General features: G+C 45.4%; 1 protein-coding gene across 1 annotated transcript; it reads left to right on the top strand.

Moving 5' to 3' along the window:
* The first annotated feature begins 2,507 nt into the window (after window positions 1-2,507).
* LOC135522785 (gamma-aminobutyric acid receptor subunit rho-3-like) lies at window positions 2,508-21,921 on the top strand. Its single transcript, XM_064949378.1, has 10 exons — window positions 2,508-3,638; window positions 4,276-4,388; window positions 6,628-6,695; window positions 6,796-7,019; window positions 7,121-7,203; window positions 7,385-7,522; window positions 19,872-20,024; window positions 20,657-20,718; window positions 20,872-21,003; window positions 21,307-21,921. Exons 1-10 carry the CDS (start codon window positions 3,490-3,492, stop codon window positions 21,610-21,612), a joined length of 1,428 nt encoding a protein of 475 aa, XP_064805450.1. The 5' UTR covers window positions 2,508-3,489; the 3' UTR covers window positions 21,613-21,921.
* The last annotated feature ends 1,927 nt before the right edge of the window (window positions 21,922-23,848 follow it).

The raw sequence follows: 23,848 nt of genomic DNA, 5'->3' as shown, positions 1-23,848 counted from the left end.
CCTAAGTCACGCGTCGAGCTGCAGCGCTTTCTGGGCTTCGCTAATTTCTACCGTCGTTTCATCCGTAATTTCGGTCAGGTGGCAGCTCCTCTCACAGCCCTTACTTCTGTTAAGACGTGCTTTAAGTGGTCCGTTTCCGCCCAGGGAGCTTTTGATCTTCTTAAGAATCGTTTTACATCCGCACCTATTCTTGTTACACCTGACATCTCTAGACAGTTTGTTGTTGAGGTTGACGCGTCAGAGGTGGGCGTGGGAGCCATTCTTTCTCAGCGCTCTCTCTGACGGCAAGGTCCATCCTTGCGCGTTTTTCTCATCGCTTATCGCCGTCAGAACGTAACTATGATGTTGGTAATCGCGAACTGCTCGCCATCCGCTTAGCCCTAGGCGAATGGCGACAGTGGTTGGAGGGGGCGATTTTTGTCGTTTGGACTGACCATAGGAACCTTGAGTACATCCGTTCAGCCAAACGACTTAATGCGCGTCAGGCTCGTTGGGCTCTGTTTTTCGCTCGTTTCGAGTTTGTTATTTCTTATCGTCCGGGCTCAAAAACACCAAGCCTGATGCTTTATCTCGTCTCTTCAGTTCTTCTGAGGTCTCCACCGACCCCGATGGGATTCTCCCTGAGGGGCGTGTTGTCGGGTTGACTGTCTGGGGAATTGAGAGGCAGGTAAAGCAAGCACTCGCTCACACTCCGTCGCCGCGAGCTTGTCCTAGGAACCTTCTGTTCGTTCCCGTTCCTACTCGTCCGGCCGTTCTTCAGTGGGCCCACTCTGCCAAGTTAGCCGGCCACCCCGGCCTTCGGGGTACGCTCGTTCCATTCGCCAGCGTTTCTGGTGGCCCACTCGGGAACGTGACGCGCGTCGATTTGTCGCCGCTTGTTCGGTCTGCGCGCAGACTAAATCTGGGAACTCTCCTCCTGCCGGCCGTCTCAGACCGCTTCCCATTCCCTCTCGACCGTGGTCTCACATCGCTTTAGATTTTATCACCGGACTGCCTTCATCAGCGAGGAAGACAGTTATTCTTACGGTTGTCGATAGATTCTCTAAGGCGGCTCATTTCATTCCTCTCGATAAGCTCCCTTCTGCTAAGGAGACGGCTCAGATCATTATCGAGAATGTTTTCCGAATTCATGGCCTTCCGTCTGACGCCGTTTCCGACAGAGGCCCGCAGTTCACGTCTCAATTTTGGAGGGAGTTTTGCCGTTTGATTGGGGCTTCCGTCAGTCTCTCGTCCGGCTTTCATCCCCAGTCTAACGGTCCGCCGAACGGGCCAATCAGACTGTTGGTCGCATTTACGCAGTCTTTCTTTTCGTAACCCTGCGTCTTGGTCAGAACAGCTCCCTGGGCAGAGTACGCCCACAACTCGCTTCCCTCGTCTGCTACCGGTCTATCCCCTTTTCAGTGTAGCCTCGGGTACCAGCCTCCGCTGTTCTCATCTCAGCTCGCCGAGTCCTGCGTCCCCTCCGCTCAGGCTTTTGTCCAGCGTTGCGAGCGCACCTGGAAGGGGGTCAGGTCGGCACTTTGCCGTAATAGGGCGCAGACTGTGAGGGCCGCTAGACAAGCGTAGGACCAAGAGTCCTAGATATTGTTGCGGTCAGAGAGTATGGCTCTCCACTCTGAACCTTCCCCTTAAGACAGCTTCTCGCAAGTTGGCCCCGCGGTTCATTGGTCCGTTCCGTATTTCCCAGGTCATTAATCCTGTCGCAGTGCGACTTCTTCTCCGCGCTATCTTCGTCGCGTTCACCCGGTCTTCCATGTCTCCTGTGTTAAGCCCGTTCTTCGCGCCCCGCTCGTCCCTCCCCCCATCCTTGTCGAGGGCGCACCCATCTACAGGGTTCGTAAGATTTTGGACATGCGCCCTCGGGGGCCGTGGTCATCAGTACCTAGTGGATTGGGAGGGGTACGGTCCTGAGGAGAGGAGTTGGGTTCCCTCTCGGGACGTGCTGGACCGTTCGCTGATCGATGATTTCCTCCGTTGCCGCCAGGTTTCCTCCTCGAGTGCGCCAGGAGGCGCTCGGTGAGTGGGGGGTACTGTCATGTCTTGTTATGTCTGTTCCTGTCCTTTCTCTTCATTCTCTCTCTCTGCTGGTCTTTTTAGGTTACCTTCTCTGTCTCTCATTCCTCAGCTGTTCTACATCTGCCCTAACTAGCTCATTCTCTCTTTCCCCACCTGTTCTCTCTTCCCCCTCTGATTAGGTCTCTATTTCTTTCTGTTCCTGCTACTTTCAGTGTCTGATTCTTGTTTGTGTTTTTTGATGCCAGAAGCAAGCTGTCGTCTCGTTTGCTTCCACCTTGTCCTGTCCTGTCGGAGTCTGCATGCATGGCAGGTGCAACCTGCATTATACTACGTTCTTTGGTTCCATTGACTACGTTGGAAGAGGATTTATGCCATTCCTGTTTTTTATTAAAGAACTCTGTTTTCTGTTAAAACCGCGTTTGGGTCTTCACTCAAGTTCCTAACAAGTATTTTTACTTAAGTACTTTATACCACTGGGTATGGCAACACACACACACACACACACACACAAGAGAGAACTCAAATACTGATAGATATGTGGACGTTCAAAGACACACACTAATGCGCACACACCTGGACGAAGATGTTAATCCTGTGTAATTACAGTATATGCCATATTTGTATTAATTTGCAAGTGGAGTACAGCTTGATTACTGAAGGGGGTGTGTGTGTATATGTGTATTTGTATGTATGTGCTTGTGCATGTGTGTGTGTGTGTGCCCTCCTCAGTTAGTAGGTTAGTGAGAGATTGCCAGGGCTGCAGATAAGAGGATTTGAGTGGAATTTGTGTCATTCTATTGGCGGAGGAATAGATTTATATTGATTTTAATCAGAGAGAGACAGATTCACTGAACCACAGATAATATAGATGGGGAGAGATAGAGAGAGGCAGAGAAGGTGTCAGAGGTAAACACAGAAAGAGAGAGCAAGCAACTGACGAGAGGAGAGAGAATATTAGAGAGAATAAAGAGGTTCTCCAAAACAAAAACACATGACATGCTGGCCGGGTGTTTCTCCACTTGGCGAGAGAGTGAAAGATTAACGGAACATCAGGACACTTTTATGAGGAGGAAGAGCTAACAACACACTCATCACATCTTGGAGTATTTGAAGAAATGCAGCTGTGTGGTGAGTGATCATCGACCACAACCATCAACATTGCAACCACAACCACAACCACAACCACAACCATCAACACTGCAACCACAACCATCAACAGTGCAACAAGGACCACAACCATCATCACTGCAACAAGGACCACAACCATCAACCCCAACCCCTGACTGTGATCGGAGCGATCATAGTTCTATTGGAGTCCCTGCTTTAAGTGACTGTCATTTATTTTTCTAATATGCTTTTATTAGTTAATGTTTCCCTGGAAAAACAGTGACACATGTTATTGCTCTGTGGACTATACTGGCTACATAAAGATGAACTGAACTCCTGACCTTTAACTCCAACCCTGACCACATCATGAACGCTGTCCTTCTGGCCGTGGCGTGGCTGTGCTTGGTCTGGGCCGTGACGTGGCCTGTAACCACGGTGACAGGGATCCGTAACCCAGGACGACGGAGGCACAAAGACGTTTATGTGGGGGAGCACAGCAAGAACAAACACAGAGGGTAGGAGGACACATACTATAGGCACACATGCATCAGGGTTGGGGCTAATTCCTTTTGAATTCCAGTCGATTCAGAAAGTACACTGAAATTCAAATTCTCTCCAATGTTTGGAATTGTAATTTGGTTTACTTTCTGAATTGACTGGAATTGACCCCAACCCTGGCATGCACACACATAACTCTGTAACCCTGTAAACCACATACCTCCATAACCCTATACATCCTGTAATTCAGTGGTTCTCAAACCTCTCTTGGGGACTCATAACAGTTCCATGTATTTAATCTATTCAGTGCTACAACAACATTGTGAAATGTCTGGCAGTCCCAAGGAGAGGTTTGAGAACCATTGCTGTTATTTTTTCCTTGCTCTTACTCCACGACCTGGGGTCCACCTTGGCTTCCAGCTATATCAGTCTTCATCAAGTTACAGAGTGCCGGCCCGGAAGAAGTCTGGAGGGATTCCAGGGAGTAGCTAATTACCAAATTTGGCAGTGTGTGTATGTGGGGGGGCTGTTGTGAAAACCGCAGGCTGTGTTTCTTCAATCAAACCCTACAATTAGTCTTATTAAAGAAACATATTGCTCAACTATTGCAGGGTGTTGGGGTGTGTGGGTTTATAATGTGTGTTGTCTTTCCAGGCGTATAGACCATAAACTGATGCGGCAGGACAGCACCAAGTCTCTACTCATTAAGACTGAACAGCTGCTGAGGATCGAGGAGCACGACTTCGCTATGAGACCTGGCTTTGGAGGTGAGAAACACGCATGTCCACCATACACAGGAAACACTAAAACTAATCCAATCAGTCACTCTCTGTCCTCCTTTAATGATGCGTACGATGGCCGTGCTATGAGAGGACCTGCACGCCACTGGGTTTCCCTGAACATATCGCTCCCAAACCAACACTGACCCACATTACACTGTGTGTGTGTGTGTGTGTGTGTGTGTGTGTGTGTGTGTGTGTGTGTTGTCATACCCAGTGGTATGTGTGTGTGTTGGGGGGGATTCATAAACAGTAATCTGGATTATAATCCAGGTCTGTTGAAACAGATAGAGGGGTGGGAAATAGGGTTGGAAACAGCCCAGTTCAGCCAAGGGTGGACGACAGGCCTTCATACTACCCAAACAGGTCATTGACAGTGAGAGAGAGACTGGTTTGACTGGTTAATAAGGCTTTAAATTTAATATAGAGATGTTTATTCTGTTGATTTATGAGTCACTCTGTGCAACTGGAGGAAGCAGAGGCTTAATTACAAGATGTGGTGTGTGTGTGTGGTTTGTTTAATTGTGAGGGAGGTTAATTTAAAACTATGTTTATTGGGCTGAAAGGCTACTAACATTCAGAGAACATCAACATACTTCACACCCATAAAAAAATGATCAATTAAAACACACACATATAATAATCGCACCACCGTTGATGGCTGCCGTTTTACGGGCTCCTAACCAACTGTGCGATTATGTTTCTTTTTTTTGCATTGTTTGTAACTCATTTTAAACATAATGTTGCAGCTACCGTCTCTTATGACTGAAAATAGTTTCTGGTCACCACAACAGCGATTGCTCACCTCAAACTGGACTAAGATTTTTTATTTAATGAGTCTAATGTGAAGGATATACTGGTTTATCAAGACAAGGCCCAAATTCCCGTCATCAGCGTGAAGAAAAGACAGAGAAAAAGGGGGTGGAGTGTCTTGTAAGAATTCGCCGATGAGTAGGTAAACCACCACTACCCTCCGTATTATTGGCCTGAAGTGCAATCATTGGAAAACAAACTGGACGATCTACGATTAAGACTATCATACCAACAGGACATTAACATCTGTAATATTTTATGTTTCACGAGACGTGGCCGAACGATGACACGGATAATATAGAGCTGGTTGGCTTCTCCGTGCATCGGCAGGACAGAGCTGCTGCGTCTGGTAAGAAGAGGGACGAGGGTGTGTCTATTTGTCAATAACTGCTGGTGCGCGATGTCTAATATTAAAGAGGTATTGTTCACCTGAGATAGAATACCTCATTATAAGCTGTAGACCACACACACCAAGAGAGTTCTCATCTACATTTTTCATAGCCATCTATTTACCTCCACAAACCGATGCCGGCACTAAGACCACACTCAACCAGCTGTATAAAGCCATAACCAAACAAGAAAATGATCATGCAGAAGCGGCTCTCCTAGTGGCTGGGGACTTTAATTCAGGCAAACTTATATCTATTTTACCTCATTTCTACTAGCATGTCACGTGCAACCAGAGGAAAGAAATACAAGATCCCCTTTACACCACACACAGAGATGCTCACATACAATGCTCTCCCTCACTCTCCATTTGGCAAATCTGACTATAACTCTATCCTCCTGATTCCTGCATACAAGCAAAAACTAATGCAGTAAGTACCAGTGACTCGCGCAATAAGGAAGTGTTCAGATGACGCGAATGCTAAACTACAGGACTGTTTTGCCAGCACAGACTGGAATATGTTCCGGGATCCATCCAATGGATCTGAGGGGTTTACCACCTGTCACCGGCTTCATCAATAAGTGCATCAATGACGTCGTCACCACATTGACCCTATGTACATTTCCCAACCAGAAGTCATGGATTACAGGCAACATGCGCACCGAGCTAAAGGCTAGAGCTGCCGCTTTCAAAGAGCGGGACACTAATCCGGACGCTTATAAGAAATCCCACTATGCCCTCAGGCAAACCATCAAAAAGGAAAAGCATCAATACAGGACTAAGATTGAATCGTACTACACCGGCTTTGATGCTCGTCGGATGTGGCAGGACTTGAAAAATATTACGAACTACAAAGGGAAACCCAGCCGCGAGCTCCCCAGGAGAGCTAAATGCCTTTTATGCTCGCTACGAGGCAAGAAACACTGAAGCATGCATGAGGGTGTTGGTGTTTGTTTCTCTGTTTTGGTGTTTTGGGTGAGGAGCTCTGCCAGTCCTGACGAGATGTGTGTGCGTGTCTGTTCTCAGGTGCAGCCATCCCTGTAGGCATTGATGTTCAGGTGGAGAGCATCGACAGCATTTCAGAGGTCAACATGGTATGAGCCTGTGTACCCTTTGTGTATAATCTATACACGTGTGTGTATAATCCACACACGTGTCTGAGTGTGTTTAATCATGAGTGTGTGTTCTGCTCAGGACTTCACCATGACTCTGTACCTGCGCCACTACTGGAAGGATGAGCGGCTGGCGTTTCCATCTCGTAGCAACGTGAGCAGGACATTTGATGGGCGTCTGGTGAAGAAGATGTGGGTTCCTGACGTGTTCTTCGTCCACTCCAAGAGGTCCTTCATCCATGACACCACCATGGAGAACATCATGATCAGGGTCTATCCTGACGGAAGCATACTCTACAGTGTCAGGTAGAGCATCAGTGTGTGTGTGTGTGTGCCTGAGTGTGTTACTATATGTAGGTTTACTGTATCTTATCTATTGGCATATGATTATTATGTGGGTGTTATAGGATCACAGTGACTGCTCTCTGCTCCATGGACTTCAGCAGCTTCCCTCTGGACACACAGAACTGTTCACTGGAACTAGAGAGCTGTGAGTCACACTGACTTACACACATCACGCAGCAGCACACATGCACACACACATATTTCCATAAATATAAACCTGCATCCACACTAACAATCTGATTGCTGGTTGATTGGTTAGACAAATACTCACCAAACTCTCTCTCTCCCCCATCTCCCTCTCTCCCTCTCTCCATCCCCCTTTCTAGATGCGTATAATGAGAATGATCTGATGTTGTATTGGAAGAATGGCAATGACTCTCTGAGGACAGATGAGATGGTTCTCTCTCAGTTCTTCATCAAGAAGTTCCACCCTTCCAGTGGGCTCGCATTCTACAGCAGCACAGGTCTGTCTGGATATTTATGTATGTGTTCTGTGTTCCATGTGTCTCATCTCTCATACCATTTAGACCATTGGTACTCAACTACGTTTTGAGAAGGTCACACAAATTTCCTAGGTGGCAAAGGGTCCGGATAGATATTTATCAGCATAGTAACAAACCCCCACCCAGGTTTAAAGCAAATTTCTTGCAATACTTCACATTTTGTCATGTCTTATGTGTTTTCATATCAAATCAAATGTATTTATATAGCCCTTCGTACATCAGACTGATATCTCAAAGTGCTGTACAGAAACCCAGCCTAAAACCCCTAGGAAAAAACTCCCTAGAAAGGCCAAAACCTAGGAAGAAACCTAGAGAGGAACCAGGCTATGAGGGGTGGCCAGTCCTCTTCTGGCTGTGCCAGGTGGAGATTATAACAGAACATGGCCAAGATGTTCAAATGTTCATAAATTACCAGTATCGTCAAATAATAATAACCACAGTCGTTGTCGTGGGTGGAGTCAGCACATCAGGAGTAAATGTCAGTTGGCTTTTCATAACCGATCATTAAGAGCATCTCTACCATTCCTGCTGTCTCTAGAGAGTTGAAAACAGCAGGTCTGGGACAGGTAGCACGTCCGGTGAATGGGTCAGGATTCCATAGCCGCAGGCAGAACATTTGAGACTGGAGCAGCAGCACGGCCAGGTGGACTGGGGACAGCAAGAAGTCATCATGCCAGGTAGTCCTGAGGCATGATCCTAGAGCTCAGGTCCTCAGAGAGAGAGAAAGAAAGAGAGAATTAGAGAGAGCATACTTAAATTCACACAGGACACCTGATAAAACAGGAGAAGTACTCCAGATATAACTAACTGACCCTAGCCCCCCGACACCTAAACTACTGCAGCATAAATCCTGGAGTCTGAGGAGACACTGTGGCCCCATCCGATGATATCCCCGGACAGGGCCAAACAGGAAGGATATAACCCCACCCATTTTGCCAAAGCACAGCCCCACACCACTAGAGGGATATCTTCAACCACCAACTTACCATCCTGAGACAAGGCCGAGTATAGCCCACAAAGATCTCCACCACGGCACAACCCACGGGGGGGCGCCAACCCAGACAGGGAAGATCACATCAGTGACTCAACCCACTCAAGTGATGCACCCCTCCTAGGGACGGCATGAAAGAGCACCAGTAAGCCAGTGACTCAGCCCCTGTAATAGGGTTAGAGGCCGAGAATCCCAGTGAAAAGAAGGGAACCGGCCAGGCAGTGACAGCAAGGGCGGTTAGTTGCTCCAGAGCCTTTCCGTTCACCTTCACACTCCTGGGCCAGACTACACTCAATCATATGACCCACTGAATAGATGAGTCTTCAGTAAAGAGTTAAAGGTTGAGACCGAGTCTGCGTCTCTCACATGGGTAGGCAGACCATTCCATAAAAATGGAGCTCTATAGGAGAAAGCCCTGCCTCCAGCTGTTTGCTTAGAAATTCTAGGGACAATTAGGAGGCCTTGTGACCGTAGCGTACGTGTAGGTACAGTGGGGCAAAAAAGTATTTAGTCAGCCACCAATTGTGCAAGTTCTCCCACTTAAAAAGATGAGAGAGGCCTGTAATTTTCATCATAGGTACACTTCAACTATGACAGACAAAATGAGAAACAAAATCCAGAAAATCCCATTGTAGGATTTTTATTTATTTATTTGCAAATTATGGTGGAAAATAAGTATTTGGTCAATAACAAAAGTTTATCTCAGTACTTTGTTATATACCCTTTGTAGGCAATGACAGAGGTCAAATGTTTTCTGTAAGTCTTCACAAGGTTTTCACACACTGTTGCTGGTATTTTGGCCCATTCCTCCATGCAGATCTCCTCTAGAGCAGTGATGTTTTGGGACTGTTGCTGGGCAACACGGACTTTCAACATCCTCCAAAGATTTTCTATGGGGTTGAGATCTGGAGACTGGCTAGGCCACTCCAGGACCTTGAAATGCTTCTTACGAAGCCACTCCTTTGTTTCCCCGGGCGGTGTGTTTGGGATCATTGTCATGCTGAAAGACCCCGCCACGTTTCATCTTCAATGCCCTTGCTGATGGAAGGAGGTTTTCACTCAAAATCTCACAATACATGGCCCCATTCATTCTTTCCTTTACACGGATCAGTTGTCCTGGTCCCTTTGCAGAAAAACAGCCCCAAAGCATGATGTTTCCACCCCCATGCTTCACAGTAGGTATGGTGTTCTTTGGATGCAACTCAGCATTCTTTGTCCTCCAAACACGACGAGTTGAGTTTTTACCAAAAAGTTCTATTTTGGTTTCATCTGACCATATGACATTCTCCCAATCTTCTTCTGGATCATCCAAATGCTCTCTAGCAAACTTCAGACGGGCCAGGACATGTACTGGCTTAAAACCTCTTAAAGAGCGTGTGAATTTGTTCAGCTTTTTGTTAAAAATCGTGCAAAATTTCAAAGTCCTGTTACTCATGCCAGGAACATAGTATATGCATATGATTAGTATGTGTGGATAGAAAACACTCTGACGTTTCTAAAACTGGTTAAATCATGTCTGTGACTATAACAGAACGTCTGTAGCAGGTAAAACTCCAAGGAAAAGTGATCACAAAAAACACACAAAAAATATCACTCCGCCAGTCTCCGTATCGTCTATGGCAAGAGAAAATAGATAGGGCCCAGTTTACAGTTCCTACAGCTTCCGCACGATGTCTCCAGTGTTGGGAATTGGGTTGAAGTTAATTCTTGGTGAAATGAGAAATAGGCACTTCCTGTCATCGAATACACAGGAGAAAGTTATGGAAGAGAGAAAATCATCCATGATTTGTTGACTTGCTGCTATTGAATACAGATCGCTCCGTGATCAATTTGATCGATTATTAAGGTTTACTAATACCTAAAGTTCGATTACAAAAGTAGTTTGAAGTGTTTTGTCAAAGTTTATAGGCAACTTTTTTAATTTAAAAAAATGACGTTGCGTTTTGAAACTGTGTTTTTTCCTGGATCAGACGGTCTTCATTAATGGACATTTTGGGTATACATGGACCGATTTAATCGAAAAAAAGACCCAATTGTGATGTTTATGGGACATATAGGAGTGCCAACAAAGAAGTTCGTCAAAGGTAATGAATGTTTTATATTTCATTTCTGCGTTTTGTGTAGCGCCGGCTACGCAAATTATTTAGTTTACGTCCCCTTCGTGTATTTCGGGGGGTTGCATGCTATCAGATAATAGCTTCTCATGCTTTCGCCAAAAAGCATTTTAAAAATCTGACATGTTGGCTAGATTCACAACGAGTGTAGCTTTAATTGAGTACTCTGCATGTGTGTTTTAATGAAAGTTTGAGTTTTATCGAGTACTATTACTATTACTATTACTACATTTCCCCTGATGTTGATCCCTGTACAGGGACAGTAGCCATAAAAAGTTTTAAGCAGGGGGACACATCTGGCACTGCAGGATTTGAGTCCCTGGCAGCGTTGTGTGTTACTAATGGTAGGCTTTGTTACTTTGGTCCCAGCTCTCTGCAGGTCATTCACTAGGTCCCCCCGTGTGGTTCTGGGATTTTTGCTCACCGTTCTTGTGATCATTTTGACCCCACGGGGTGAGATCTTGCGTGGAGCCCCAGATCGAGGGAGATTATCATTGGTCTTGTATGTCTTCCATTTCCTAATAATTGCTCCCACAGTTGATTTCTTCAAACCAAGCTGCTTACCTATTGCAGATTCAATCTTCCCAGCCTGGTGCAGGTCTACAATTTTGTTTCTGGTGTCCTTTGACAGCTCTTTGGTCTTGGCCATAGTGGAGTTTGGAGTGTGACTGTTTGAGGTTGTGGACAGGTGTCTTTTATACTGATAACAAGTTCAAACAGGTGCCATTAATACAGGTAACGAGTGGAGGACAGAGGAGCCTCTTAAAGAAGAAGTTACAGGTCTGTGAGAGCCAGAAATCTTGCTTGTTTGTAGGTGACCAAATACTTATTAAATCCTACAGTGTGATTTTTCAGGATTTTTTTCTCATTTTGTCTGTCATAGTTGAAGTGTACCTATGATGAAAATTACAGGCCTCTCTCATCTTTTTAAGTGGGAGAACTTGCACAATTGGTGGCTGACTAAATACTTTTTTGCCCCACTGTATGTACGGCAGGACCAAATCAGAGAGAAAGGTAGGAGAAAGCCCATGTAATGCTTTGTAGGTTAGCAGTAAAACGTTGAAATCAGCCTTTACCTTCACAGGAAGCCAGGGAGGCTAGCACTGGAGTAATATGATCTAATTTATTTGTTCTAGTCAGGATTCTAGCAGTCGTATTTAGTACCAACTGAAGTTTATTTAGTGCTTTATTCGGGTAGCCGGAAAGTAGAGCATTGCAGTAGTCTAACCTTGAAGTAACAAAAGCATGGATTCATTTTTCTGCATCATCTTTGGACAGAAGGTTTCTGATTTTTGCAATGCTACGTAGATGGAAAAAAGCTGTCCTTGAAACAGTCTTGATATGTACGTCAAAAGAGAGATCAGGGTCCAGAGTAACGCCGAGGTCATTCACAGTTTTATTTCAGACAATTGTACAACCATTAAGATTAATTATCAGATTCAACAGAAGATCTCTTTGTTTCTTGGGACCTAGAACAAGCATCTCTGCTTTGTCCGAGTTTAAAAGTAGAAAGTTTGCAGCCATCCTTATGCCTGAAACAAAAAATTGTCTGAGGGCAATTTTGGGGCTTTACCATGTTTCATTGAAATGTACAGCTGTGTGTCATCCGCATAGCAGTTAAAGTTAACATTATGTTTTCTAATGACATCCCCAAGAGATAAAATATCAAATCAAATCAAATTTTTTATTTGTCACATACACATGGTTAGCAGATGTTAATGCGAGTGTAGCGAAATTCTTGTGCTTCTAGTTCCGACAGTGCAGTAATAACCAACAAGTAATCTAACTAACAATTCCAAAACTACTGTCTTATACACACAAGTGTAAGGGGATAAAGAATCTATACCTAAAGATATATGAATGAGTGATGGTACAGAGCAGCATAGGCAAGATACAGTAGATGGTATCGAGTACAGTATATACATATGAGATGTGTATGTAAACAAAGTGGCATAGTTAAAGTGGCTAGTGATACATGTATTACATAAAGATGCAGTAGATGATATAGAGTACAGTATATACGTATTCATATGAGATTAATAATGTAGGGTATGTAAACATTATATTTGGTAGCATTGTTTAAAGTGGCTAGTGATATATTTGACATAATTTCCCATCAATTCCCATTATTAAAGTGGCTGGAGTTGAGTCAGTGTGTTGGCAGCAGCCACTCAATGTTAGTGGTGGCTGTTTAACAGTCTGATGGCCTTGAGATAGAAGCTGTTTTTCAGTCTCTCGGTCCCAGCTTTGATGCACCTGTACTGACCTCGCCTTCTGGATGATAGCGGGGTGAACAGGCAGTGGCTCGGGTGGTTGTTGTCCTTGATGATCTTTATGGCCTTTCTGTAACATCGGGTGGTGTAGGTGTCCTGGAGGGCAGGTAGTTTGCCCCCGGTGATGCGTTGTGCAGACCTCACTACCCTCTGGAGAGCCTTACAGTTGTGGGCGGAGCAGTTGCCGTACCAGGCGGTGATACAGCCCGCCAGGATGCTCTCAATTGTGCATCTGTAGAAGTTTGTGAGTGCTTTTGGTGACAAGCCAAATTTCTTCAGCCTCCTGAGGTTGAAGAGGCGCTGCTGCGCCTTCTTCACGATGCTGTCTGTGTGGGTGGACCAATTCAGTTTGTCTGTGATGTGTATGCCGAGGAACTTAAAACTACCCTCTCCACTACTGTTCCATCGATGTGGATAGGGGGGTGTTCCCTCTGCTGTTTCCTGAAGTCCACAATCATCTCCTTAGTGTTGTTGACGTTGAGTGTGAGGTTATTTTCCTGACACCACACTCCGAGGGCCCTCACCTCCTCCCTGTAGGCCATCTCGTCGTTGTTGGTAATCAAGCCTACCACTGTTGTGTCGTCCGCAAACTTGATGATTGAGTTGGAGGCGTGTGTGGCCACGCAGTCGCGGGTGAACAGGGAGTACAGGAGAGGGCTCAGAACGCACCCTTGTGGGGCCCCAGTGTTGAGGATCAGCGGGGTGGAGATGTTGTTGCCTACCCTCACCACCTGGGGGTGGCCCGTCAGGAAGTCCAGTACCCAGTTGCACAGGGCGGGGTCGAGACCCAGGATCTCGAGCTTAATGACGAGCTTGGAGGGTACTATGGTGTTAAATGCCGAGCTGTAGTCGATGAACAGCATTCTCACATAGGTATTCCTCTTGTCCAGATGGGTTAGGACAGTGTGCAGTGTGGTTGAGATTGCATCGTCTGTGGACCTATTTGGGCGGTAAGCAAATTGGAGTGGGTCTAGGGTGTCAGGTAGGGTGGAGGTGATATGGTCCTTGACTAGTCTCTCAAAGCACTTCATGATGACGGAAGTGAGTGCTACGGGGCGGTAGTCGTTTAGCTCAGTTACCTTAGCTTTCTTGGGAACTGGAACAATGGTGGCCCTCTTGAAGCATGTGGGAACAGCAGACTGGGATAGGGATTGATTGAATATGTCCGTAAACACACCAGCCAGCTGGTCTGCACATGCTCTGAGGGCGCGGCTGGGGATGCCGTCTGGGCCTGCAGCCTTGCGAGGGTTAACGCATTTAAATGTTTTACTCACCTCGGCTGCAGTGAAGGAGAGTCCGCATGTTTTCTTTGCAGGCCATGTCAGTGGCACTGTATTGTCCTCAAAGCGGGCAAAAAAGTTATTTAGTCTGCCTGGGAGCAAGAGATCCTGGTCCGTGACGGGGCTGGTTTTCTTTTTGTAATCCGTGATTGACTGTAGACCCTGCCACATACCTCTTGTGTCTGAGCCGTTGAATTGAGATTCTACTTTGTCTCTATACTGACGCTTAGCTTGTTTGATTGCCTTGCGGAGGGAATAGCTACACTGTTTGTATTCGGTCATGTTTCCGGTCACCTTGCTCTGATTAAAAGCAGTGGTTTGCGCTTTCAGTTTCACGCGAATGCTGCCATCAATCCACGGTTTCTGTTTTGGGAATGTTTTAATCGTTGCTATGGGAACGACATCTTCAACGCACGTTCTAATGAACTCGCACACCGAATCAGCGTATTCGTCAATGTTGTTGTCTGACGCAATACGAAACATATCCCAGTCCACGTGATGGAAGCAGTCTTGGAGTGTGGAATCAGATTGGTCGGACCGGCGTTGGACAGACCTCAGCGTGGGAGCTTCTTGTTTTAGTTTCTGTCTGTAGGCAGGGATCAACAAAATGGAGTCGTGGTCAGCTTTTCCGAAAGGAGGGCGGAGCAGGGCCTTATATGCGTTGCGGAAGTTAGAATAACAATGATCCAAGGTTTTGCCAGCCCTAGTTGCGCAATCGATATGCTGATACAATTTAGGGAGTCTTGTTTTCAGATTAGCCAATGAATGCAGCCTCAGGATGTATGGATTCCAGTTTGCAAAGAGTCAAATAAAGTTTGTTCAGAGTGATTATAATCGAAGAGAATTCCCTTGGTAGATAATGCGGTCGACATTTGATTGTGAGGAATTCTAAATCAGATGAACAGAAGGATTTGAGTTCCTGTTTCTTTTTGTGATCACACCACGTCTCGTGAGCCATAAGGCATACGCCCCCGCCCCTCTTCTTACCAGCAAGATGTTTGTTTCTGTCGGCGCGATGCGTGGAGAAACTAGCTGGCTGCACCGACTCCGATAGCGTCTCTCCAGTGAGCCATGTTTCCGTGAAGCAAAGAACGTTACAGTCGCTGATGTCCCTCTGGAATGCTACCCTTGCTCGGATTTCATCAACCTTGTTGTCAAGAGACTGGACATTGGTGAGAAGTATACTAGGGAGTGGTGCACGATGTGCCCGTCTCCGGAGTCTGACCAGAAGACCCCTTCGTTTCCCTCTTTTACGAAGTCGTTTTGTTGGGTCGCCGGCTGGGATCCATTCCGTTGTCCTGGGTGAAAGTCAAAACACAGGATCCGCTTCGCGAAAGTCCGATTCTTGGTCGTACTGATGGTGAGTTGACGCTGCTCTTATATTCAGTAGTTCTTCTCGACTGTATGTAATGAAACCTAAGATGACCTGGGGTACTAATGTAAGAACTAACACATAAAAAAACAAAAAACTGCATAGTTTCCAAGGAACGCGAAGTGAGGCGGCCATCTCTGTCGGCACTGGAAAACTATAGTGGTCCTAAAACGGAACCTTGAGGAACACCAACATTTACAGTTGATTTGTCAGAGGACAAACCATTCACAGAGACAAACTGATATCTTTCAGACAGATAAGATCTAAACCAGGACAGAACTTGTCCGTGTAGACCAATTTGGGTTTCCAATCTCTCCCAAAGAATGTGGTGATCGATGGTATTAAAAGCATTATTACGGTCTAGGAGCACGAGGACAGATGCAGAGCCTCAGTCTGATGCCATTAAAAGGACATTTACAAGTGCAGTCTCAGTGCTATGATGGGGTCTAATACCAGACTGAAGCATTTCATATACATTGTTTGTCTTCAGGAAGGCACTGAGTTGCTACGCAACAGCTTTATCTAGAAATTTTGAGAGGAATGGAAGATTCGATATAGGCCGATAGTTTTTTATATTTTCTGAGTCAAGGTTTGGCTTTTTCAAGAGAGGCTTTATTACTGCCACTTTTAGTGAGTTTGGTACACATCCGGTGGATAAAGAGCCCTTTATTATGTTCAACATATGAGGGCCAAGCACAGGAAGTAGCTCTTTCAGTAGTTTAGTTGGAATAGGGTCCAGTATTCAGCTTGAAGGTTTAGAGGCCATGATTATTTTCATCATTGTGTCAAGAGATATAGTACTAAAACACTTGAGTGTCTCTCTTGAGCCTAGGTCCTGGCAGAGTTGTGCAGACTCAGGACAACTGAGCTTTGAAGGAATACACAGATTTAAAGAGGAGTCCGTAATTTGCTTTCTAATAATCATTATCTTTTCCTCAAAGAAGTTCATGAATGTATAACTGCTGAAGTGAAAGCCATCCTCACTTGGGGAATGCTGCTTTTTAGTTAGCTTTGCGACAGTATGAAAAATAAATTTTCGATTGTTTTTATTTTCCTCAATTAAGTTGTAAAAATAGGATGATCGAGCAGCAGTGAGGGCTCTTCGATACTGCACGGTACTGTCTTTCCAAGCTAGTCGGAAGACTTCCAGTTTGGTGTGGCGCCATTTCCGTTCCAATTTTCTGGAAGCTTGCTTCAGAGCTTGGGTATTTTCTGTATACCAGGGAGCTAGTTTCTTCTGAGAAATGTTTTTAGTTTTTAGGGGTGCAACTGCATCTAGGGTATTGCGCAAGGTTAAATTGAGTTCCTCAGTTAGGTGGTTAACTGATTTTTGTCCTCTGACGTCCTTGGTTAGGCAGAGGGAGTCTGGAAGGACATCAAGGAATCTTTATGTTGTCTGTGAATTTATAGCACGACCTTTGATGCTCCTTGGTTGGGGTCTGAGCAGATTATTTGTTGTAATTGCAAACGTAATAAAATGGTGGTCCGATAGTCCAGGATTATGAGGAAAAACATTAAGATCCACAACATTTATTCCATGGGACAAAACTAGGTCCAGAGTATGACTGTGACAGTGAGTAGGTCCAGAGACATGTCGGACAAAACCCACTGAGTCAATGATGGCTCCGAAAGCCATATGATACCTGAGTGACTCAACAAAATCAATAGGGGCCACCTGGGGGTCAGGGCCCCTGGGCATCTGGCCATGAAAAATACAAGATTTAGATTGGTACGTTAGGCTAACCAGCTATCTAGCTAACATGGGTTAGTTGATCAACTGGACATTTCTGAAAGGTTATAAATAGCTCTCTGACGTCTACCAGTGAATTACATAACAAGAGGAAACAGCTGATGGGTCCTGTGTGGCTCAGTCGGTAGAGCATGGCGCTTGCAACGCCAAGCGTCGTGGGTTCGATTCCCGCTGGGACCACCCATATGTAAAAAGTAGTGGCCCCAGCCGACTTGTAAGTCGCTTTGGACAAAAGCGTCTGCTAAATGGGATATATTATTATTATTATTATTTGATGCAACAACCAAATTTCGAAATTGCACCTTGGGCATTACAATGCCTTCAGAAAGTGTTCACACCCCTTGGCTTTTTCCAAATTTGGTTGTGTTACAGCCTGAGTTTAAAATTGATTACATTGAGATTTTATGTCACTGGCCTACACATAATACACCATAATGTATAATGGAATGATGTTTACAAATTAATAAAAAATGAAAAGCTTAAATATCTTGAATCAGTAAGTATTCAACCCCTTTGTTTTGGTAAGACTAAATACGTTTAGGAGTAAAAATGTGCTTAACAAGTCACATAATAAGTTGCATGGACATATTGTAATAGTAGTTTAACTTGATTTTTGAACGACTGCCTTATAAATCTGCCCTCAAACTGGACAATATTTATCTCAATCTCTTCATTCAAAGACTCAATCATCGACCCTCGTACTGACTGTTGTGGCTGCTTTGCGTGATGTATTGTTGTGGCTGCTTTGCATGATGTATTGTTGTGGCTGCTTTGCGTGATGTATTATTGTCTCTACCTACTTGCCCTTTGTGCTGTTGTGCCCAATAATGTTTGTGCTGCTACCATGTTGTGTTGCTACCATGTTGTTGCCATGCTGTGTTGCTACCATGCTGTGCTGTCATGTATTGCTGCCTTGCTGTGTTCTTGTCTAGGTCTCTCTTTACAGTATGTAGTGTTGTGTTGTCTCTCATCGTGATGTGTGTTTTGTCCTATATTTACATGTTCATTTTTTAAAAACATTTTATCCCTGCCCCCGTCCCCGCAGGAGGTCTTTTGCCTTTTGGGAGGCCGTCATTGTAGATAATCATTTTTTCTTAACTGGCTTGCCTAGTTTAAATAAAGGTTAAATTAAAAAAAAATATTTAAAAAAAATATCTGTACCCCACACATAAAATTATCTGTAAGGTCGCTCAGTCGAGCAGGCAATTTCAAACACAGATTCAACCACAAAGACCAGGGAAGTGTTCCAATGCCTTGTAATGAAGGGCACATATTGGTAGATGGATATAAAAAGCATACATTGAATATCCCTTTGAGTATGTTGAAGTTATTAATTTCACTTCGGATGGTGTATCAAGCCTACAAAGATACAGGCGTCCTTCTTGACTCAGTTGCCGGAGATAAAGGAAACTGCTCAGGGATGTATTTCACCATGAGGCCAATGGTGACTTTAAAACAGTTACAGAGTTTAAGGGCTGTGATAGGAGAAAACTGAGGATGGATCAACAACATTGTAGTTACCACACAATACTAACCTAAATGACCGAGTGAAAAGAAGGAAGCCTGTACAGAATAAATCATATTCCAAAACCTGCATCCAGTTTAGAAATAAGGCACTAAAGTAAAATTGCAAAAATGTGGAAAGAATTTAACTTCATGTCATGAATACAAAGCGTTATGTTTGGGGCAAATTTAACAGAACACATCACTGAGTACCACTCTTCATATTTTCAAGCATGGTGGTGGCTGCATCATGTTATGGGTATGCTTGTCATCGGCAAGGACTAGGGATTTTTTGGTGAATAAAAATAAATGGAATAGAGCTGAGCACAGGCAAAATCCTAGAGGAAAACATGGTTCAATCTGCTTTCCAACAGACACTGGGAGATGAATTCACCTTTCAGTCGGACAACAACCTATAACAGTAGTGCAAATATACACTGGAGATGCTTACCAAGATGACATTGAATGTTTCTGAGTGGCCTAGTTAGAGTTTTGACTTGAATTGGCTTGAAAATGGCAAGACTTAAAAATGGATGTCTAACAATGATCAACAATCAATTCGACAGAGCTTGAAGAATTTTTAAATGGATAATTAGCAAATATTGTACAATCCTGGTGTGTAAAGCTCTTAGAGACTTACCCAGAAAGACTTAAAGCTGTAATCGCTGCCAAAGGTGATTCTAACATGTATTGACTCAGGAGTGTGAATACTTAGATATGTCTGTATTTAATTTTCAATCAATTTGCAAACATTTCTAAAAACAGGCTTTTGCTTTGTCGTTATGGGGTATTGTGTGTAGCTCGGTGAGAAAACAAATATATTTATTCAATTTTGAGTTCAGGCTGTAACACATCAGAATGTGGATTAAGGGTAAGTATGTAAGGGGTTTAGTCTCTTTGTCTCAATCTCTCACGCTGTCCCTTTCTTTCTCTCCCCCTCTCTCACCCCATCACCTATCCTCTCTCTCTCTCTCTCTCTCTCGCTCTCTCTCTCGCTCTCTCTCTCTCGCTCTCTCTCTCTATCTAGGTTGGTATAACAGGTTGTATATAAACTTCATCCTGAGGAGACATATCTTCTTCTTCATGCTGCAGACATATTTCCCCACCATGCTGATGGTTCTGCTGTCCTGGGTCTCCTTCTGGATTGACAGGAGGGCTGTGCCTGCACGTGTCTCCCTAGGTAAACACAAACACACACACCAGGAAACACCACTGAAACACCTGGCTACACACCCAAGTTCACATGATTATACTTCTACATAAAATACCTACCATAGTTTATACGCACACTCCTCTCCCTTCAGAGCTCTACAGCCCTAACATGCCTGCTGTCCTCTCCGTTTAGAGCTCTACAGCCCTAACATGCCTGCTGTCCTCTCCCTTCAGAGCTCTACAGCCCTAACATGCCTGCTGTCCTCTCCCTTCAGAGCTCTACAGCCCTAACATGCCTGCTGTCCTCTCCCTTCAGAGCTCTACAGCCCTAACACGCCTGCTGTCCTCTCCCTTCAGTCTACAGCCCTAACACCCTGCTGTCCTCTCTGTTTAGAGCTCTACAGCCCTAACACGCCTGCCTGAGCTCTACAGCCCTCATGCCTGCTGTCCTCTCCCTTCAGAGCTCTACAGCCCTAACATGCCTCCTCTCCCTTCAGAGCTCTACAGCCCTAACATGCCTGCTGTCCCTCCCTTCAGAGCTCTACAGCCCTAACATGCCTGCTGTCCTCTCCCTTCAGAGCTCTACAGCCCTAACATGCCTGCTGTCCTCTCCCTTCAGAGCTCTACAGCCCTAACACGCCTGCCGTCCTCTCCCTTCAGGTATCACTACAGTACTGACCATGTCAACCATCATCACTGGTGTGTCCTCCTCCATGCCACAGGTAAGTGACCGGGTGTGTGTGTGTGGGTGAGGAACTAGCGAGTTTTAATTCTTAATCTGTGTGTGTGTGTGTGTGTGTGTGTGTGTGTGTGTGTGTGTGTGTGTGTGTGTGTGTGTGTGTGTGTGTGTGTGTGTGTGTGTGTGTGTTTTCCAGGTGTCCTATGTGAAGGCAGTGGACATCTACCTGTGGACCAGCTTCCTGTTTGTGTTCCTGTCAGTGATAGAATATGCTGCTGTCAATTACTGCTCTACGCTGGAGGAGATGAGACGACTGAAGAGAGGAAAGGTCAGAGGTCATCCATATTATACCTGGAGCAGAGAGAGCCTATCCCTGACAGGATATTTGTGGTGTTCTCTCTGCACAACACTGCTCTCTAGTGGTTAGATGGAGAAAGGACGCCTAGAAATCGTCACTCCCAGAAATCATCACAAGTTTCTCTCTAACTTTGTCCCCAGGTTGGAGACGATATTAGTTTATCTCCTAGTCTCCATGGTCTATGTGTATACATCTATAGATACACAGTATATCTATATGGAGATGTTATATATCTGTATGTGTGTGTGTCTGTCTGTCTGTCCCCCCATTCAGCTCCCAATCTCGTACAACACCAGCAAAGCCATGGCCTTCGACGGCTGTTTCCATGACAGTGACATTGAGCTGACCCCGTTCCCCCGTCTGCCAACCTCCATGACCTCCAGCCATCACAGAACTCCACTCCAGAACCCTGAGGACCCACCCATCGAGGGGACACGTCTCCGCCGGCAACGGTCGGTGCAGGAGAACGTGGATCTGCTACTTAGCAACAGCTACTTGATCGACTCGTACTCCCGCATGGCCTTCCCTCTGTCCTACCTCCTATTCAATACCATCTACTGGAGTATGTACTCCTCCTGAGGGACCCTACTGAGTATAGTGCTGGGACCCTACTGACTATAACTCCTTCCGAGGGACGGTCCTACTGAGTACTGGGACCCTACTGAGTATGTACTCTTCCTGAGGGACCCTACTGAGTATAGTGCTGGGACCCTACTGACTATAACTCCTTCCGAGGGACGGTCCTACTGAGTACTGGGACCCTACTGAGTATGTACTCCTCCTGAGGGACCCTACTGAGTATAGTGCTGGGACCCTACTGACTATAACTCCTTCCGAGGGACGGTCCTACTGAGTACTGGGACCCTACTGAGTATGTACCCCTCCTGAGGGACCTGAGTGCTGGGACCCTACTGACTATAACTCCTTCCGAGGGACGGTCCTACTGAGTACTGGGACCCTACTGAGTATGTACCCCTCCTGAGGGACCCTACTAAGTATAGGGACCTTACGGAGTATTGACCACCTAAGGGAGGGACCTTACATGGACTCCTCCTGTCGGAATCTACTGAGGATACTACAGGCACCCTATGGAGTATGGACTCCTACTCTGGGGAAGTGTATAATACTGGAACCCTACCAAATTCTAAAGGGCACTTTTCTGTGTGTAATCCAATAATAATGTATGTAGAACTTAATCTGCCCAGACTAAAAAAATAAATGGTGGTCACTGCCAATTAAGGAATATTAACAGAGGGGAACCTTTACAATAGCTAATTGTTGAGTGATTTATGATTTTCAGTTAGTTTAAATTCTGTGGTGAATTAATGGTGTATTTTATGTCCTTTATCCACATAACATGTGTAAATATTTGTATGAACATAACAAGATTCAACAACTGAGACATAAACTGAACAAGTTCCATAGACATGTGACAAACACAAATTGAATAATGTGTCCCTGAACAAAGGGGGGGGGGTCAAAATTGAAAGTAACAGTCAGTATCTGGTGTGACAACCAGCTGCATTAAGTACTGCAGTGCATCTCCTCCTCATGGACTGCACCAGACTTGCCAGTTCTTGCTGTGAGATGTTACCCCACTCTTCCACCAAGGCACCTGCAAGTTCCCAGACATTTCTGGGGGGAATGGCCCTAGACCTCACCCTCCGATCCAACTGGCCCCAGACGTGCTCAATGCGATTGAGATCTGGGCTCTTTGCTGGCCATGGCAGAACACTGACATTCCTGTCTTGCAGGAAATCACGCACAGAACGAGCAGTATGGCTGGTGGCATTGGCATGCTGGAGGGTCTTGTCAGAATGAGCCTGCAGAAAGGGTACCACATGAGGGAGGAGAATATCTTCCCTGTAACTCACAGCGTTGAGATTGCCTGCAATGACAACAAACTCAGTCCGATGATGCTGTGACACACCGCCCCAGACCATGACGGACCCTCCATCTCCAAATCGATCCCACTTCAGGGTACAGGCCTCGGTGTTATGCTCATTCCTTCGACGATAAACGCGAATCCAACCATCACTCCTGGTGAGACAAAACTGCGACTCGTCAATGAAGAGCACTATTTGCCAGTCCTGTCTGTTCCAGCAACAGTGGGTTTGTGCCTATAGGCGACGTTGTTGCCGGTGATGCCTGGTGAGGACCTGCCTTACAACAGGCCTACAAGCCCTCAGTCCAGCCCCTCTCAGCCTATTGCAAACAGTCTGAGCACTGATAGAGGGATTGTGTGTTCCTGGTGTAATTCGGGCAGTTGTTGTTGCCATCCTGTACCTGGCCCACAGGTGTGATGTTCGGATGTACCGATCCTGTGCAGGTATTGTTATACGTGGTCTGCCGCTGCGAGGACAATCAGCTGTCCGTCCTGTCTCCCTGTTGCACTGTTGTCTTAGGCGTCTCACAGTACGGACATTGCAATTTATTGCCCTAGCCACATCTGCAGTCCTCATGCATCCTTTCAGCATGCCTAAGGGACGTTCATGCAGATGAGCAGGGACCCTGGGCATCTTTCTTTTGATGTTTTTCAGAGTCAGTAGAACGGCCTCTTTCGTGACCTAAGTTTTCATAACTGTGACCTTCATAACTGTGACCAGCCTAGCGTCTGTAAGCTGTTAGTGTCTTAATGACCGTTCCACAGGTGCATGTTTATTAATTGTTTATGGTTCATTGAACATGCATGGGAAACATTGTTTAAATCTTTTACAATGAAGATCTGTGTAGTTATTTGGATTTTTATGAATTATCTTTGAAAGACAGGGTCCTGAAAAAGGGACGTTTCCTTTTTTGCTCAGTTTATCATATC

Source organism: Oncorhynchus masou, chromosome 30 (genome assembly GCF_036934945.1).
Source record: "Oncorhynchus masou masou isolate Uvic2021 chromosome 30, UVic_Omas_1.1, whole genome shotgun sequence".
In the NCBI taxonomy this organism is placed as follows: Eukaryota; Metazoa; Chordata; class Actinopteri; order Salmoniformes; family Salmonidae; genus Oncorhynchus; species Oncorhynchus masou.
This window is presented reverse-complemented; position numbering and strand designations above follow the sequence as displayed.

Bases quoted from the DNA above. Each gene is read 5' to 3' on its own strand.
- LOC135522785 (XM_064949378.1), top strand. From the start codon at position 3,490: ATGAACGCTGTCCTTCTGGCCGTGGCGTGGCTGTGCTTGGTCTGGGCC. The intron at 7,523-19,871 runs GTCTGTCTGGAT...CTCTCTATCTAG, and splicing joins CGCATTCTACAGCAGCACAG to GTTGGTATAACAGGTTGTAT. The intron at 20,719-20,871 runs GTAAGTGACCGG...TGTGTTTTCCAG, and splicing joins TGTCCTCCTCCATGCCACAG to GTGTCCTATGTGAAGGCAGT.